Source organism: Ranitomeya variabilis, chromosome 2 (genome assembly GCF_051348905.1).
Source record: "Ranitomeya variabilis isolate aRanVar5 chromosome 2, aRanVar5.hap1, whole genome shotgun sequence".
Classification (NCBI taxonomy): domain Eukaryota; kingdom Metazoa; phylum Chordata; class Amphibia; order Anura; family Dendrobatidae; genus Ranitomeya; species Ranitomeya variabilis.
This window is the reverse complement of record NC_135233.1, coordinates 152,027,675-152,048,147: the sequence shown is the minus strand read 5'-3', so window position 1 is coordinate 152,048,147 and position 20,473 is coordinate 152,027,675. Positions and strand designations below refer to the sequence as shown.

The 20,473-nt window shown below is 42.3% G+C and overlaps 1 protein-coding gene across 4 annotated transcripts in view; it reads left to right on the top strand.

Moving 5' to 3' along the window:
* Window positions 1–20,473, top strand: part of SYNE1 (spectrin repeat containing nuclear envelope protein 1) — a 667,130-nt gene that overhangs the window by 167,144 nt on the left and 479,513 nt on the right. For all 4 annotated transcript variants that reach the window (XM_077283091.1, XM_077283090.1, XM_077283089.1 and 1 more), the window contains 2 exons: window positions 10,738–10,833; window positions 14,345–14,428. In XM_077283091.1, coding sequence (XP_077139206.1) covers window positions 10,738–10,833; window positions 14,345–14,428 — 180 coding nt within the window. The remainder of the gene's footprint in view (window positions 1–10,737; window positions 10,834–14,344; window positions 14,429–20,473) is intronic.

The following is a 20,473-nucleotide window of genomic DNA, read 5'->3' as shown; positions in this document are numbered from 1 at the left end:
TTACATTGTGATATTATTTCAGAGATGTTGCATGTGTATTAAAGCACTATAATTACTTTTATCATCACATTTTCTGTTTTTATTATAGATCATGATTAATTACTGTAGTTATCATAGGCTTAATTAGAGTCCTACAGGCCTCAGAGCAAAATATGGACCTTGCCCCCCCCCCCTCCAACCTTACACACACACTAACTAGCATGTTCTTCAGTTGCGTGGGCCCCAATAACGTTGATAATCTGTGTTAGTCGCCTTTTCCAAAAAAATACAAATGCAATATATACTGTAAATGTGACAGAAAAAAACAATAAAGATTATTTTCCAAGTTATAAAGTCCTGCCTGTAGTTACCAAACAACAAACATTAATTCCAAACTATTTCTGAACAAAACCCATAATATGAAGATGAATAAACCTATAATACCACAGACAATTAATGCTGCCACACCACAACAATGTGCTACTACCACATACTGTCCAAATCCTATTACTAAGTAAAATCCACTATACCAAGACTTATATACCAATAATGCCACATACAAAAGAAAAATAAAACCACAACACCGTGACCATACATTGTCACCAGATAGTGACTGAATATTACCACCATACCTATAACTAATATAAATCACAGTACTAATATTAAAAGGGTGGTCTGGTAAGTAAAATGCCCTTTGTATAAATATCTATATTTACACTTTAATCATTGCTGTAATTATCTTTGTTATACAATACCCTATACTTCTCCCCATCTAGCTAAATTACAGGGAGCTGGGGCTGCACTCACTTCTACAGTGTTGATCTCCCTTTGTGTAGTCAGGGGGTGGCGCTACAGTTACATACAGTTTCTTGCATCGCCACCCTCTGGAGATGTCCTGGATCCTTGATGTTAGATGCTGTGAGAGAGGAGAACAAAGTGCCGGCACTGTGCTTACTATTGCTGTATATAGTAAAATCACTGTCTTCTATTACGCCCAGCTACAGACTGGTTATTACCGAGGAGATCACATGACAGGCACGAGTGCTGTCATAGCAATCCAATGGTTCCCTGCTATTGTGTTGTAGGGAAGTCGATGGCCACTCAATCTGTTGTCCAAACCAAATCATAGTGCTCAAATGCTAATATAATAATATATTATATTAATATATTAAATATATATATATATATATATATATATATATTTATTTATATATAATATAATATAAGAAAAGCAGGCAGCACTCCAAAAAATGACATAACCCGAGTTATGAGTTATGACAAAACCTCACATGTGTAACAGAGTTGACATTTGTCACAGACATTGTTTCCACTAAGCAGCATCCCAATAAATAGCTGATGAATAGGATCATACTTAGTGCATCTCCTCCGGTAGCAGCCGCTGTAAATACGGCGTTTTCTACCATGGCGCTATTGACTAAACCAGAGCACCATCCCCTTTTTAGTCTTGTGAAATGAATAGAAATTGCAGAGGCTCATGTGAACAATTATCTAACCAAACAGCATTACTCAGCGGAACGTTTGTCCTCTCCTGTCCTTCCTTCCCTCAATGATACTTGATCGCTCTTACTGCCGTGACTGTTTATTCAGCACAATTCATACAGTCTACCCCTGCGACTGAAATGCTAATCAAGACTTGAGGGGAGAATTAAATTATCAGGAACGATCGTTCCATCTTATGTAATTAAGTTTAGTACGTTGCAAATCAAAAGTGAATTACATTATTGAATGTATAATCAAATAAAGGGAATGTTTTAATGAAGAACTGAACTTAAGCTGTTTGTGATTTATTATTTGTAAATGGTGCACCTCACGTTTGGGCTATATACGTGTTTATGCCAGGAAATTGTCCTGATTTGTACGTCTAAGGCTCTGTGATCACATCTATGCTGAAAATATCCATAGGGTTCCATGCACATGGTGTGTGCCAAAACAGTGACCTTTTGGTACATGCCCACCCTGTATCTACAGCGCAGTCTGGTTCAGTGTAAGTGTACGGTAAAAAAAAACATATCCTGCTTGGCATAAGTTTCTTACAATGGGAGCCAATGGTGAACATACAAAGTGGTACATATATAATGTACAAGGAGAGTGAAACAACACCACTAATCTGATACAGTGGCCACATGGAAGGAAAATATTGTTTTATTCATTAGTCACCCAAATTTCAAGAATGTTTTTACCGTGTAAGCTACAACTCCAACAAGAATTTACTCACGAGCAGAAGAGCAAGTGGTCTAAGTGCCTTGGTAATGTTAATCTGTGCTGTATATTCTGCATCTCCCTTCTGGACTCAAACTCAATAGCTTCATATAAGCCCATTAGGACTTTGAATTTGAGTCAGGAGACCGCTGGCAAGTCAGGAAATTGTAGTAATGCTGTGGGGAAAAGCACACACCTAGTTTTCACCTAGGGCAATGGTCCCTGACCTTTTTGACCTAGAGAGCCACATTCAGTTCTGAGAGCAGGTCACGAGCAACGTCCTGCTCCTGTCCCCCTCAAAGTAGTGTCAACCAAGGCCCCCATTACGGGTATAATGATAACCAAAGCTTTTCAACAGAAATCATTCCAAAGCAGTACACTGAGATCCAGGGGTTACCACAATGCCCCAATTCAGTATTCTCCCATCAAGGACTGCCAACACACTGTCGCATCCAGCTTCAAGACCCGGCACTCAACTTCAATGTGGATAGTTGGAAGATTTATTTGTAGTACCAACAAAAACGTTTCGGTCAAAGTCTGACCTTCCTCAGTTACAAGTTGCGAGGGGATATCAAAGGTATGTAGAGATAGGTCCTTTTGAAATACAATCCTATTGGAGTCACTTCTACGTCAGTGACCTGCTCCTGAAATCAGCTAGGAGCTTACATGTGTCCGGAGTTAGACGCGGAGTCCACCGCTAGTCCTTACGTGTGCCGGTGAGTGTTACGTCACTCCAGCACACGTAAGGACTAGCGGTGGACTCCGCGTCTAACTCCGGACACGTGTAAGCTCCTAGCTGATTTCAGGAGCAGGTCACTGACGTAGAAGTGACTCCAATAGGATTGTATTTCAAAAGGACCTATCTCTACATACCTTTGATATCCCCTCGCAACTTGTAACTCAGGAAGGTCAGACTTTGACCGAAACGTTTTTGTTGGTACTACGAATAAATCTTCCAACTATCCACATTGAAGTTGAGTGCCGGGTTTTGTTATACGTATAGTGTAAGGTGTGGGAACCTACCCGTGCACCTATGTAGCAGTGCTCACGGTTTAGTTCACCGCATCCAGCTTCAAGAACCTCCTCTAATAGGTAATATCATCCTGCATACCTAAAACATCTCTAAACCCCTAAGACCAGTATATGTGCATCCAGATCTGCTCTTCTGTGCAGTGCTACTCAAAAATTCCCCATTTTGAGATGTGCTCTTCATACCTGTTTGCTAGACCAGGAGCTAATGCACCAAGCTGGCAGACAGTCACGAGCCACAATTCATGGGACCGCGAGCCACATGTGGCTCCCGAGCTGCAGGTTGGGGACTACTGACCTAGGGGATGGTGTGGTGAACCCCGTCTTAAAAATTTCCTCTGCTGCCTTGTTGCAGTTATGGCACTAAACCTCCGCTCCTCCCGATTTCCCTGATGCTGTGGCAATCGGGGTAATGGTTTTGTGGGGTTGATGACAACAGCTGGCTCTGACATCAAGCCCTGGGGTTAGTAATGGAGAGATGTCTGTCAGACAACCCCATGAATAACCCCATAGTCACAAGAAATAAACTCACCCACACAAAAGTCCTTTGTTTGTAAAAATCACTCCTGATAATTTACCCCTTTCACCCATTAATCATAAAAATAATCCTCGCTGGTCCGCTGTAGTCCAAATGGAGGACCCACGATGATCCCCGTCTTCTTTGTCCAGCGTATTGAGCCCCGTTCAGAGAGCAAATCGCCATAGACTGTAGCAGCAGCCACTGTTGGCTCTCATGCTGCACTCCGTGAGAACCCAGCTGCTATAATGAGCGGTGATGTCACTAAGGTTACCGCAGTTCACAGCCGTTGGGTCACACAGAGGGCAGCGTGAGAGTCGGAATGATGAGGGTGATGATGTCACTGCTCATCATTCCAGCTCTCGCGCTGCACAGTGTGAGACCTGGCAGCTGTAAGCTGCAGTAATCTTACTGATGTCACCATTCATCACAGCAGCTGGGTTCTCACGTGCAAAGATAGCACATCTAAACGTGTCATTTCTATTCTGCATTTTATTACAGTATGGGTCACACGGATGGGCACAGGGATGGAACATGTATGGTACATACAGACACATGGATAGCACACTGATAGCACATGGATTGTCCACACTGACATAGACAGCACCATACTAGTTTCTCCAGCATTGGAAATATCATGACGTGTGAAGGAGGCCTAAGAGAGGTCTGAAAATTAACTGAAACTGCTATAGGAAGTTTTCTTTTTTTTTTTTTTTGCAAAAAAATTTAAATAATTGTACTCTGGTATTTGATCTCTTTGGGTCTGGATTTTAATAGGACATATAGACCAAGATTAGCCTGAGGACTTGCTCACACGAGCGATGATTCTCTCTTCCGAAAGAATCGGATTTATTACCACACTGATCCGAGTTTGAGCCAAACGTTGTTTTAATGTGATCCTGTTCTCTTGGCTGAGAAAATCATGTCACAGTTATTGAGAAGACAGAGAACTTAATTTCTCCATCTTCTCCATTGTCGTAAAGTGGACTGCACTTAGATGACATCTGCGTGATCCTATTTGTGGAGCCACACTCAGCATGCTGTGATTTTTTTCTTATGCCAAATCGGCATGAGAAAAAAATCCAGATCAGTACTGCCCCATCGTATAATATTGGTCCAAGTGCCATCTGATAAAACATCGGATATCACTTGGTTGTGTTATACGCTCGTGTGAGCGCGTACTAATGGAACTGTATGTAAAGCCATTCAGACATCAGTTATTGGTTAGGGGGTCAAATTTTACAATCACTTTCATCAATTTTTCTCACAGGCAAAAAAGAACGGATCATAATAGGTACGAGTTCTCTGATGAAAGATGCCTATAGTGCCTTGCGAAAGTATTCGCCCCCCTGGAACTTTTCAACCTTTTCCCACATATCATGCTTCAAACATAACGATACCAAATGTAAATTTTGCTGACGAATCAACAAGTGGAACACAATTGTGAAGTTGAACGAAATTTATTGGTTATTCTAAATTTTTGTGGAAATTCAAAAACTGAAAAGTGGGGCGTGCCATATTATTTGTCCCTTTTAACTTAATACTTTGTTGCCCCACCTTTTGCTGCGATTACAGCTGCAAGTCCCTTGAGGTATGTCTCTATCAGTTTTGTACATCGAGAGACTGAAATTCTTGCCCATTCTTCCTTGGCAAACAGCACGAGCTCAGTGAGGTTTGATGGAGATCGTTTGTGAACAGCAGTTTTCAGCTCTTTCCACAGATTCTCGTTTGGATTGAGGTCTAGACTTTGACTTGGCCATTCTAACACCTGGATACTTTTATTTGTGGACCATAGTAGATTTTGCTTTATCTTTGGGATCATTGTCTTGTTGGAAGACAAATCTCTGTCCCAGTCTCAGGTATTTTGCAGACTCCAACAGGTTTTCTTCAAGAATGGTCCTGTATTTGGCTTCATCCATCTTCCCATCAATTTTAACCATCTTCCCTGTCCTCGCTGAAGAAAAGCAGGCCCAAAGCATGATGCTGCCACCACCATGTTTGACAGTGGGGATGGTGTGTTCAGGGTGATGAGCTGTGTTGCCTTTACGCCAAACATATCATTTGGCATTGTTGCCAAAAAGTTTGATTTTGGTTTAATCTGACCAGAGCACCTTCTTCCACATGTTTGGTGTGTCTCCCAGGTGGCTTGTTGCAAACTTTAAATGACACTTTTTATGGATATCTTTGAGAAATGCCTTTCTTCTTGCCACTCTTCCATAAAGGCCATATTTATGCAGTGTACGACTGATTGTTGACCTATGGACAGACTGTCCCACCTCAGCTGTAGACCTCTGTAGTTCATCCAGAGTGATCATGGGCCTCTTGGCTGCATCTCTGATCAGTCTTCTCCTTGTTTGAGATGAAAGTTTAGAGGGACGGCCGGGTCTTGGTAGATTTGCAGTGGTATGATACTCCTTCCCTTTCAATATGATCGCTTGCACAGTGCTCTTTGGGATGTTTAAAGTTTTGGAAATCATTTTGTATCCAAATCCGGCTTTAAACTTCTTCACAACAGTATCACGGACCTGCCTGTTGTGTTCATTGGTCTTTATGATGCTCTCTGTGCTTCAAACAGAACCCTGAGACTATCACAGAGCAGGTGCATTTATAGGGAGACTTAATTATACACAGGTGGAATTATATTTATCATCATTAGGCATTAGGCATTTAGGACAACATTGGATCATTCAGGGATCCACAATGAACCTCTGGAGTGAGTTTGCTGCACTGAAAGTAAAGGGACCGAATAATATTGCACGTTCCACTTTTCAGTTTTTGAATTTCCACAAAAATTTAAAATAAATAAATTTCGTTCATCTTCACAATTTTGTTACAGTTGTTGTTGAGTCTTCACCAAAAATTTACATTTGGTATCTCTATGTTTGAAGTATGATATGTGGGAAAAGGTTGAAAATTTCCAGGGGGCCGAATACTTTTGCAAGGCACTGTAAGTAACTCGTATGTGAAAAACTGATGTCTTAATGAGCCCTAACTAAACGATCTTGATAAAAGAAGCCTTAATGCACATATGCAAAAAATGTTACATGAGAATGTAAGGATAATTCAGTGAGAAAACATTCTATGTCATTTCCATGTTCCCGCCTGCAGTACAAGTGGAGAGGAAGCACGGAGACATTCTGTCAAAGCAAACATTACAACGGATGGGATATTTTTTTTAGTGTTTTGTGATAATTGGACGTGATACTGGCACAGCCATTGGAAACTATTATGACATCTCATCCTGAACTTTCGCAGTTAGTGAAACATTAGTCCCTTAGCATAATTTACCACTCCTCCATGACATAATAATACAGTCATTGGCAGAAATTGAAAGCTTCATCATGTTTCAGCAGAATTTTTTTTCCTTATTATTTCCAGTTGCTTATATAGTGCCACATATTCCACAGTGGTGTACAGAGCTCGTCATCACTGATATCTGCCCCGGTCAAACTAATCCTATACACACACACTGGGACAAATGTATACAACTCCAATGTACCCGTCTTGCTTATGGCAAATATTTGCAATATTTTGGTAATTTTTTATAGATGTTCGAGAGAAAATCGGATCCCATATGGATCTTCCATATATCATCTGATTTTTATGAATACAGTGTAATTAGAAAACTGAATTTGGTCTTTAAAATGTTATTATCTTCTGATGTAGAAACACCGATGCCACACGTATTGCATAGGGATGATAATACAGATGATAATCGTCCATTTTTTTCTGAATTAAAATCAGACTTATTTTTTTTTAATGCTTTTGTGAACTTAACCTTAGATCTCATTCACATATCTGTGTTAAACATGTACATGAAAAAATGGTACAGGTGTCATCGGTGTTTTAGATCAGTGTGTCATCTGTGCATGGTCCGTGTATCCGTTTTTACCATCAGTGTGTCATCAGTTTGTGGTCCATGTATCCGTTTTTATCTTCACTGTGTCATCAGTGTATAGTCCATGTATCCGTTTTTACCATCAGTGTATGGTCCGTGTATCCGTTTTTTACCATCAGTGTGTCATCAGTGTATGGTCCGTGTATCTGTTTTTTACCATCAGTGTGTCATCAGTGTATGGTCCGTGTATCCGTTTTTTACCATCAGTGTGTCATCAGTGTATGGTCCGTGTATCTGTTTTTTACCATCAGTGTGTCATCAGTGTATGGTCCGTGTATCCGTTTTTTACCATCAGTGTGTCATCAGTGTATGGTCCGTGTATCTGTTTTTTACCATCAGTGTGTCATCAGTGTATGGTCCGTGTATCCGTTTTTACCATCCGTGTGTCATCAGTGTGTGGTCCATGTATCCGTTTTTATCTTCACTGTGTCATCAGTGTGTGGTTCATGTATCCGTTTTTACCATCAGTGTGTCATCAGTGTGTGGTCCTTGTATCTGTTTTTACCATCAGTGTGTCATCAGTGTGTGGTCCTTGTATCTGCTTTTACCATCAGTGTGTCATCAGTTTATGGTCCGCGAATCCTTTTTTACCATCAGTTTATCATTAGTGTTTGGTCCGAGTATCCGTTTTTACCATCATTGCGTCATCAGTGTATAGTCCGTGTATCCGTTTTTTACCATAAGTGTGTCACCTTAAGAATTTGTAGGAAATTATCTACAGTAGTTTCAAATTTTCTTTTACATATTCCTGTGTGAGTTCCCATTTGGTGTGTTTTTTGTTGTAGATGTTTTGCAGCATTTTTGCACCTATTAGCTAAATTACATTACTTGTGTTTTTCCATTGGGTCTTTGAATTAGTTTTTTTTAGGTGTTTTCATGAAATTCTTTCAGCTGTAGTTTTTATCTCTAGCTTGTCATGATTTGTTTTGGGTACTTACTGTTACTTAATTTGGAATAGTCACGTGTGGAATACACGGATTATTACTGTTTTACCATTGCAATAAAAGCGTATATCCTTTTAACTGTGGATTTTTGTCATCTCATTCAAGTCTATGGGGAAAATCTCCAAATAAAATGCATATTTAGAGGAATTGACAAGTTGCGTATTTGGAATTCATAATCACACTGCAGACCAGATTCTGCAGCATAAAACACACAGTGGACATGAGATAATGAGATTTATATAAATCCCATATATTTTGCTAGAGCTGTAAAATGGTGCGTTATTTGTGCATGAATTTCTGGAGTCAAAAACTGCCCCAAATACTCATAGTGGGAGCAAAGCCTTACTCTGTCTAATCTGATGTAATCTCTCTGTTACTTGTACACCATAAGTTAGCACGTACCTCTCTAGAGAAATGTTCTACAACCCCTGGCAAAAATTATGGAATCCCTGGGCCTTGGAGGATGTTCATTCAGTTGTTTAATTTTGTAGAAAAAAAGCAGATCACAGACATGGCACAAAACTAAAGTCATTTGAAATGGCAACTTTCTGGCTTTAAAAAACACTAAAAGAAATCAAGAACAAAAATTGTGGTAGTCATTAATGGTTACTTTTTTAACCAAGCATAGGGAAAAAATTATGGAATCACTCAATTCTGAGGAAAAAATTATGGAATCATGAAAAACAAACAAACAAACAAAAAAAACACTCCAAAACATCACTAGTATTTTGTTGCACCACCTCTTGTTTTTATAAGAGCTTGCAGTCTCTGAGGCATGGACTTAATGAGTGTCAAACAGCACTCTTCATCAATCTGGCTCCAACTTTCTCTGATTGCTCTTGCCAGATCAGCTTTGCAGGTTGGAGCCTTGTCATGGATCATTTTCTTCAACTTCCACCAAAGATTTTCAATTGGATTGAGATCCGGACTATTTGCAGGCCATGACATTGACCTTATGTGTCTTTTTTCAAGGAATGTTTTCACAGTTTTTGCTCTATGGCAGGATGCATTATTTCATCATCCCCAAACATCCTTTCAATTGATGGGATAAGAAAAGTGTCCAAAATATCAACATAAACTTGTGCATTTATTGAAGAGGTAATGACAGCCATCTCCCCAGTGCCTTTACCTGACATGCAGCCCCATATCATCAATGAATGTGAAAATTTGCATCTTCTCTTCAGGCAGCCATCTTTACAAATCTCATTGGAACGGCAGCAAACAAAAGTTCCAGCATCATCACCTTGCCCAATGCAGATTCGCGATTCATCACTGAATATGACTTTCATCCAGTCATCCACAGTCCACGATTGCTTTTTCTTAGCCCATTGTAAACTTGTATTTTTCTGTTAATGGCTTTCGTTTAGCTTTCCTGTATGTAAATCCTATTTCCTTTAGGCGGCTTCTTACAGTTCGGTCACAGACGCTGACTCCAGTTTCCACCCATTCGTTCCTCATTTGTTTTGTTGTGCATTTCCTGTTTTGGAGACTTATTGCTTTAAGTTTCCGGTCTTGACGCTTTGATGTCTTCCTTGGTCTGCCAGTATGTTTGCCTTTAACAATCTTCCCATGTTGTTTGTATTTGCTCCAGATTTTAGACACAGCTGACTGTGAGCAACCAACATCTTTTGCAACATTGTGTGATGATTTACCTTCTTTTAAGAGTTTGATAATCCTCTCCTTTGTTACACTTGACATCTCTCATGTTGTAGCCATGATTCACGTCAGTGCAATTTGTGCAACATCTCTCCAAGGTGTGATCACTCCTTTTTAGATGCAGACTAACGAGCAGATCTAATTTGATGCAGGTGTTATTTTTGGGTATGAAAATTTACAGGGTGATTCCATAATTTTTTCCCACATAATTGAGTGAGTCCATAATTTTTCCCCTCTGCTTGTTCTAAAAAAAGTAATTATTACTGACTACCACATTTTTCTTTCTTGATTTCTTTTAGTGTTTCTTAAAGCCAGACAATTGCCATTTGAAATGACTTTAGTTTTGTGCCATGTTTCTGATCTGCTTTTTTTTCCACAAAATTAAACAACTGAATGAACATCCTCCAAGCCTGGTGATTCCATAATTTTTGCCAGGGGTTGTATGTTGTATGTCAGGTTGTCAGGTATTCAACTCCTGTTTCCTTTTCCTACAGCGTAACCCTCCACTACTCATAAATGATCTTTTTGAAGATATAAAAGACGGGACGAAGCTGCTTGCGTTACTAGAGGTCTTATCTGGACAAAAGCTGGTAGGTGACTAAATGCAGAGTGACTGAACAGTGATATGATAAAATCTGAAGTACCGTATATTTTTCCTTACCATGAATCTCACAAGGGAAAAAATGGTCAGTTGTTTTCTGATATGACAGAAATAGTCATGAGAAGATCATAGGTAAAGATGCAGAAAGGTCCTCACAAAGTAAATGAAAACCTCTGACATGCTGAAGAAAACTCTTTGGTCTCATGGAAAAGCTGCCGCCTGTCAAGAATGTATTTCCAAAATAATAATAAAAATACTGTTTTCTTTAAAGAGGATATGCAGGAGTTAAAAAAAATGTGTCTAAAAACTAACAGGCATGTAGTTGCTAACAGAGGCAACTACCTTCCTGTTGTAATCGGCGCCGGTCATTGACCGCTCCTGCCAGAGATTCAGCTACTCCCTGTCAACAGAGCAACAGTTTCTCTTTAAGTTGACCAGGCGGGACTCCCAATTAGGCAGCGGGGAGCCGGCTGTCAATCAGCATGAAACCAGTAGTCCGGCCCTGCCAACTGGACAAGAAACCACCGCTCTGTTGATGTGACAGAGGACAATGGCGCTGGGCACAACAGGCAGCTACTACCTGCCTGTTAGTGTTTGCGCACTTTTTTTTGTTTTTTAAGTCCTGGAAATCCCCTTTAACTGCTAGGGTACGCTTCAGAGAATTTTTTGATTTAGGATTTTGCTTCATAACCACTGCAATATCTCAACAAATATTTGTCTATGCCCTTGAAAAATTACTGCAACTTCATCAGACTATCACTGACAGGAATAGAGAAAAAATGGATCAAAAGTTTGAAAGGTATTATTTCCCTTAGGGCTCGCTCACACAAGTGTATACATCGCATGAATGTAATAATCTAATTTTTTTTTATCAGATAGCACTTGGAAAAATGGTATTTAGTGGGCAGGGCCGATGCATCATTTTTTTTTTCACTGACAGAATCTGCCCTGCCAGTGAAAAAATTACAGCATGCTGTTATTTCACTTTGAAATCAGATGCCACTCACGTATTTAAAGGGAACCTGTCACCCCCCAGGCGTTTTTAACTAAAAGAGCCATCTTGTGCAGCACTAATGCTGCATTCTGTCCAGGTGGCTCTTTTAGTTCGGGTCCCTGCAAACGCTGAAATAATCGCTTTTATAATGTGCCCCTCATACCTGAATTTGTCAGAGGGGCATGTCTTTTCCACCCTGACACAAACGCCTCCCAGCCATCACTCAGGGCCTCCGTGCGCCGGGCACCTCCTCCATTTCCTTCCTGAACGTCCCCGGGGCCTGCGCTGTAAGTTTTTGTCAGGGGGGAAAAGACATGCCCCCCTGACAAATTCAGGTATGAGGGGCACATTATAAAAGCGATTATTTCAGCGTTTGCAGGGACCCGAAGTAAAAGAGCCACCTTGACAGAATGCAGCATTAGTGCTGCACAAGGTGGCTCTATTAGTTAAAAACACCTGGGGGGGTGACAGGTTCCCTTTACGTCAATGGGTGCATGGAAAACATTGGACTACACTCGGATGACATCTGTGCATTCACAGAATGAAGAAGATGGAAAAATGTTGTCCTCCATCTTTTCCTCAGTGTCGCAGATAAGAGAACACAACCTAGAGCCACAGCCCTTCAAAACACTAAGGCCTTGTTCACACATCATTGATTTTTGGTCAGTATGTGTAAGGCTACTTTCACACTAGCGTTAACTGCATTACGTTGCAAATGCGTCGTTTTGCCGAAAAAACGCATCCTGCAAAAGTGCTTGCAGGATGCATTTTTTTCTGCATTGACTAACATTAGCGACGCATTTGCGACGCAATGACACACGTCGCAACCGTCCTGCGACGGTTGCGCCGTGCTGTGGCGGACCGTCGGGAGCAAAAAACGTTACATGTAACGTTTTTTGCTCCCGACGGTCCGCTTTATCCGACCGCGCATGCGCGGCCGGAACTCCGCCGGAACTCCGCCCCCACCTCCCCGCACTTCCCCGCACCTCACAATGGGGCAGCGGATGCGCTGGAAAAATGCATCCGCTGCCCCCGTTGTGCGGCGGGGACAACGCTAGCGTCGGGGACCTCGGCCCAACGCACGGCGACGGGCCGAGCCCGACGCTAGTGTGAAAGTAGCCTGAGTCAAAACCAGGCTGCACCAAAACACTGGAGAGGTGTGTGATTCTTTCAGTTATGAGTCCACTCCTGATTTTGGCTTACAACTACTGAGGAAGCAGTGGCCAAATACTGACTTGTCAATACGACCTACCATCTTTCACTAATTTTTTGTTTTTCGGACGTAATCCTACATATGTGCTTCATGGATTGGCCACAGGTCTCCAGACCCACATATGACTGTCGAGTTCAGGTTCGGAGACCCGCAGCAATCCCGTCCATCAGCATCGGGCTGCAAAACGCTGATGTGTGAATCCGGTCTAACAAGTATACTTTTTTTTTTATATTTCACACTTTTAGTCTAAGTTCACATTTCCTTTTATACATTCCTTTTTATTTCATTTAAACAAACAGACAAATGGAATTTATTTGTAAAGTGGATCCAGTACTTAAGAATGCAAAGGGAATCAGAGTGACCCATTGATTATTAAGGGGTCTGATTTTGGTCCTTTTTGTGTTTATTTTTTCAGCAAAATAAAATGTTTTGCATATGGGATTTTACTTCTGTTCTAAAAACTGACACCAAATGGAACTCTGATATACCGCATAATAGCCATTGGTCCTTCTTCTGTTTGCATCAGTAATGCAACTGATCCACATTACACATGAATTCTGATTGTCTAGACCAGGGGTGGGGAATCTTTTTTCTGCCAAGGGCCATTTGGATATTTATACCATCCTTCGGGGGCCGTACAAACTCTGCCCACAAAGTACATCCTGATTCTGGCACTGGTTTCAGGGCGCAATCTTTCATTGCATGCCCTTCAGCAGAGGTGTCAAACTGCATTCCTCGTGGGCCGCCAACAGGTCATGTTTTCAGGATTTCCTTGTATTGCACAGGTGATAATTTAATCACCTGCACAGAATGATTCCAGCACCTTGTGGAATGCTAAGGAAATCCTGAAAACATGACCTGTTGGCAGCCCTCGAGGAATGCAGTTTGACACCTCTGCCCTTCAGTGTTCAGTAGTGAACACTGCGTGTGTGTGCTAACAGAGCAAGAAGAAATTAATGAGCTGGTGACAATCAAAATACAGCTCCTTGCCCAAGAATGTGGTCCCTGAGAATCTGCTCAGGGGCCTGACAAAAGGTCATCGAGGGCTGTAAATGGCCCTGGAGCCTGAGGTTCAGCACCCCTGGTCTAGACCTAAGACGGAACCGACAAATGAAATCTGCAAATGGAAGTGTGAATTTAGCCTTAGTATTTATATATATATTGGGTGTGTCGTGGATTTTGGTGTAATAATTGACCGTTTCTTGAATAAAATACTATTATTATGAATGACAGTGCTGTTGTTTTCATTCATCTGGTGAGCAAGCAAAAACTAACTCTCATATAATGTTTCAGCCATGTGAGCAAGGGAAGCAGTTGAAGCGCATTCACTGGGTGGCAAACATTGGTGCAGCTCTAAAGTTTTTGGAAGGAAGACGGGTGAGTAGAATACATTTTATTGAATATCTCACTGACAGGTACAAGGACAATCAATGAACCTTTTACACATTTTAGGGTTTTGGGGTTGGTAAACTTGTAAATGAGCATATTCAGATTGTAGTACATGTCTATAGGACGTGGCTTCATCACATCATTGGCTTTGGGAACTTGAGCAACAGTATGCAACATTTTTGACTGTTCTTTCATCAGTGAGACAAATGACGCAATTTTTAGCTGCCATTTTCTTTGGAGCGACCACTCAGTGCAGTGGGGTATAGAGAGAACTGTAATACAACACACAGTCTTGGGACAAGAGTGGTGCTATTTCTCGTATTGAAAAAAAAATCTTTATTACAAGCTTGTCATTGACATAGATCTGTCATGATACAGTTAGGCCAATTTACTAAAACTGTAACAGTTTTACACCATGTGGGGGAAATTTCCTACACTGGTTTTAGTACAGAGTAAGCTGGTGAAAAATGCCACAACATTGTGATCAACTTTCTTCACTATGGCATCCCAAATATCAAAAGAGCAGCAACATTTTGACCTCTGCTGTAGATATGGGTCTTTGTCAAGCCGATACTGGCCCTGGTCTATACTACAGGTAAAAGGTTGCTGCTGTTTCTGTGTTTGGATGCTGAGGTCGCCTTCTTGTACTTGGATTTTGTTTGGGATGAAGAATCACCCCACATGTGTTATCTGCATTGTAGTAACGCTTCATGTTTTCTTAACACCGCTATAGTTAGCAAATTTGCTGTATCAGCAAGTGGTATAAATTACAGCGGAAATCTACTCCAGCACTTGGAGAAATATGACATTCTGGTTCATGGACAGGCCTATGCCTCTTGGCAAATTTCTTGACATTTTCACCAGCTTGCTCTGTACTAAAACTAGTTTAGGAAATGCCCCTACATGTAAATGTTCATGCCTAGTTTTCAAAAGCATTGTGAAAACAGTGTAAAACTAAAAACGTTGCAAATTTATGTGCAAAACATGTGAGCAACAAAATGTGTAACTTTCTTTTGCTGTCAGAATTTTAGGGCAAGTCCCATAGTTGTACACATGTAAACTTAATGTCTTAAAACACCAAATTTATTGTATTGGCTAATGATGTTTGATAAATTCGTTCCCTCCTTTAGATACATAAGATCAAAACTCCCCTGGTGAGAAAGCCATCCATAAAGCCTTAAAAATATCTTCAAGCTTAAGATCTATGGGGAAATCTTAACGCGTAGAGATGAACAGATTGATCTGCGATGGATCGAGTTTAAGTTGAATCTCCTAAAATCCATGGTTTCATGTGAATTCGAACAATCTTTCATATGATTTACGGTTTGCACTTAAAAAAAAAATAATAATGTCCAGCGCCATTTCACACATGCTGCACACTCAACTAGCTAATGTAGCCTGGCGTGGCAGCTCCCCATAAGTGCCCTGCAGCAATCCAAGCACATATTGTAGTACAGCCAATCAGGGGGGCTGTCACATACATACAGAGGCCAGCCAAATAACCCAATCACAGTGGGTAACCGTGCACGCACGTTATCACATTTTGGTGCCAAAATACCTAAGGCTTCTTTCACACTAGCGTCGGGCTCGGCCCGTCGCAGTGCGTCGGGCCGAGGTCCCCGACGCTAGCGCTGTCTTCGCCGCACAACGGGGGCAGCGGATGCATTTTTCCAGCGCATCCGCTGCCCCATTGTGAGGTGCGGGGAAGAGCGGGGATGTGGGGGCGGAGTTCTGGCCGCGCATGCGCGGTCGGAAAAAGCGGACCGTCGGGAGCAAAAAACATGTAACGTTTTTTGCTCCCGATGGTCCGCCACAGCACGGCGCAACCGTCGCCCGACGGTTGCGACGTGTTTCATTGCGTCGCAAATGCGTCGCTAATGTTAGTCAATGCAGAAAAAACGCATCCTGCAAGCACTTTTGCAGGATGCGTTTTTTCGGCAGAACGACGCATTTGCGACGTAATGCAGTTAACGCTAGTGTGAAAGTAGCCTAAGACTGAGACAGTCCCTGTAGTTAGATAGGACATGGACCGTTCAGGCCACAATTTTTGCCAAGATCAGCATCTCGTTTCGCTCCTGTGTCATCTATTTCTTTGTAATTGAGGACAGTTATTGTTTACTGTTAATCTCCAATTCACAGCTAGGTGCTGTTAAAGCACACAGCGGACTTTAGGCCTTTCCTGAGCTTGCCCAGGAGAAATCAGAGGAACATTATACAGTGGTTTGTGAAAGCATTCACCCCCTTGGCTTTTTACCTATTTTGTTACATTACAGCTTGTGTTTAAATATTGTTGTAATCTGATTTGTGTGTGATGCAATCAGCACTAGATAGTCTATGTTGGTGAAGTAAAATGAGAATAATATGGGCATAAGTTCAATTTATGGGATCAAATAACTAAAAATTGGCATGTGCATATGTATTTACCACTTTGCTATGAAGCCCCTAAAAAATTCTGGTGCAGGCAATTACCTTTATAAGTTGCATGCTTAGTGAAAGGAAATCCACCTGTGTGCAGTCCAGATGTCACATGATTTGTCAGTATATACACAACTTTTCTGAAAGGCCACAGAGGCTGCAACACCATTAAGCAAGAGGCACCACTAACCAAACCACACCATGATGACCAAAGAGATCTCCAAACAAGTCAGAGACAAAGTTGTTGAGAAGTACAAGTAAGGGTTGGGTTCTAAAAAAATGCCAAACTCCGATGATCCCCGAGACCACCATCAAATCCATTTTCATCAAATGGAAAGAACATGGTATCACAACAAATCTGCCAATAGAGGGCTGCTCACCAAAACTCTCATCCCGGGCAAGGAAGGCATTAATCAGAGACCAAACTTAACCCTGAAGGAGCTGCAGAGTTCCCAAGCAGAGACTGGAATATCTGTCCATATGACCACAATAATCCGTACACTCTATTTGGCCTTTATGTAAGAGTGGGCAGAAAAAAAGCCTTTACTTACACATAAAAATGATAAACCTTTTTTTGAATTTGCCAAAAGACATGTGGGAGACATGTATGGAGGAACGTGCTGTAGTCAGATGAGACCAAAATTGAACTTTCTGGCCAGCACTGTAAACACTATGTCTGGTGTTATGGACCTGGTGGTTAGGAGCACCCGAAATGACCTGATGGTTAAAACAGAAAACCTGGGACAAGCTCTGAGGAGGTGGTAACTCTACTGACCGCAATCCCTAATCCTATCATGCACACTAGAAATAGCCGTGGAGCGTGCCTAACTCTCCCTAGATGCCTCTTCATAGCCTAAGAGCTAACTACCCCTAAAGATAGAAATAGCAGCCTACCTTGCCTCAGAGAAATTCCCCAAAGTAAAGGTAGCCCCCACAAATATTGACTGAGTTGAGAAGGAAGTAACAAACACAGGAATGAAACAGATTTTAGCAAAGGAGGCCGAATCTTCTCTAGATAGACAGAGGATAGGAAAGGGAACTGTGCGGTCAGTATTAAAAACTACAAAAACCACGCAGAGTGTGCAAAAAGACCTCCACACTGACTCACGGTGTGGAGGTGCAGCTCTGCACCCCCAGAGCTTCCAGCTAGCAAGGAAATATCATAATAGCAAGCTGGACTAGAAACATAGCATGTACTGAGAAATATATTCAAAAACCAATGAACAGCAAATAAACTAGCAGGGACTTAGCTTCTGCTGGAGTAGACAGGTCATCTGAGAAATCCAAGAGAGATCTGAACCAGTACTGAGACATTGACAGCTGGCATGAACTAACGACCTGGGCAGAGTTAAATAGGGAAGCCAGCAGAAGCAATAAGCGAGGGCAGCTGAGAAAGCCAACCTCAAAGATCAGCAGTTCCACTCAAAGCCACCAGAGGGTGTCCAAGGACAGAACTCACCAAAGTACCATTCACGACCACAGGAGGGAGCCCGAGAACGGAATTCACAACAGTACCCCCCCCCCCTTTGAGGAGGGGTCACCGAACCCTCACCAGAGCCCCCAGGCCGATCAGGACGAGCCAAATGAAAGGCACGAACCAAATCGGCAGCATGGACATCGGAGGCAACAACCCAGGAATTATCCTCCTGACCATGGCCCTTCCATTTAACCAGGTACTGAAGCTTTCATCTCGAAATACGAGAATCTAAAATCTTCTCCACCACATACTCCAACTCCCCCTCAACCAACACCGGAGCAGGAGGATCAACAGAAGGAACCATAGGCGCCACATATCTCCGCAACAACGACCTATGGAACACATTATGGATGGCAAAAGAAGCTGGAAGGGCCAAACGAAACGACACAGGATTGATAATTTCAGAAATCTTATAAGGACCAATGAAACGAGGCTTGAACTTAGGAGAAGAAACCTTCATAGGAACATAACGAGAAGACAACCAAACCAAATACCTAACACGAAGTCGGGGACCAACACAGCGACGGCGGTTAGCAAAACGTTGCGCCTTCTCCTGAGACAACGTCAAATTGTCAACCACGTGAGTCCAAATGTGCTGCAACCTGTCCACCACAGAATCCACACCAGGACAGTCAGAAGGCTCAACCTGCCCTGAAGAAAAACGAGGATGAAAACCAGAATTACAAAAAAAAGGTGAAACCAAAGTAGCAGAACTAGCCCGATTATTAAGGGCGAACTCGGCCAATGGCAAGAAGGTCACCCAATCATCCTGATCAGGAGAAACAAAGCATCTCAGATAGGTTTCCAAGGTCTGATTAGTTCGTTCGGTTTGGCCATTTGTCTGAGGATGGAACACTGAAGAAAAAGACAAATCAATGCCCATCTTAGCACAAAAGGACCGCCAAAACCTAGAAACAAACTGGGAACCTCTGTCCGACACAATGTTCTCCGGAATGCCATGCAAACGAACCACATGCTGAAAAAATAATGGAACCAAATCAGAGGAGGAAGGCAATTTAGGCAAGGGTACCAAATGGACCATCTTAGAAAACCGATCACAAACCACCCAGATGACAGACATCCTCTGAGAGACAGGAAGATCAGAAATAAAATCCATGGAAATATGCGTCCAGGGCCTCTTCGGGACAGGTAAAGGCAAAAGCAACCCACTGGCACGAGAACAGCAAGGTTTGTCCCGAGCACAAGTCCCACAGGACTGTACAAAAGAACGCACATCCCGTGACAAGGAAGGCCACCAAAAGGACCTAGCAACCAAATCTCTAGTACCAAAAATCCCAGGATGACCAGCCAACACTGAACAATGAACCTCAGAAATAACCCTACTAGTCCATCTATCAGGGACAAACAGTTTCTCCACTGGACAGCGGTCAGGTCTATCAGCCTGAAACTCCTGCAGCACCCGCCGCAAATCAGGGGAGATGGCAGACAGAATCACCCCCTCTTTGAGAATACCAGCCGGCTCAGGGACTCCCGGAGAATCAGGCAAAAAACTCCTAGAAAGGGCATCAGCCTTCACATTCTTAGATCCCGGAAGGTATGAGACCACAAAATCGAAACGGGAGAAAAACAGTGACCATCGAGCCTGTCTAGGATTCAACCGCTTGGCGGACTCGAGGTAAGTCAGATTCTTGTGATCAGTCAGGACCACCACGCGATGTTTGGCTCCCTCAAGCCAATGTCTGCATTCCTCGAATGGCCACTTCATAGCCAACAACTCCCGATTGCCGACATCATAATTACGCTCAGCAGGCGAAAACTTTCTAGAAAAGAAAGCACAGGGCTTCATCAAAGAGCCATCAGAACTTCTCTGAGACAAAACAGCCCCTGCCCCAATCTCAGAAGCATCAACCTCGACCTGAAAAGGGAGCAAAACATCTGGCTGACGCTACACAGGGGCCGAAGTAAAACGATGTTTAAGCTCCTGAAAAGCCTCAACGGCCGCAGGGGACCAATTCACCACATCAGCGCCTTTCTTGGTCAAATCAGTCAAAGGCTTAGCCACACTAGAAAAATTAGCGATGAAGCGACGGTAAAAATTAGCAAAGCCCAGGAACTTCTGAAGACTCTTCACAGATGTAGGTTGAGTCCAATCATAAATGGCCTGAACTTTAACAGGGTCC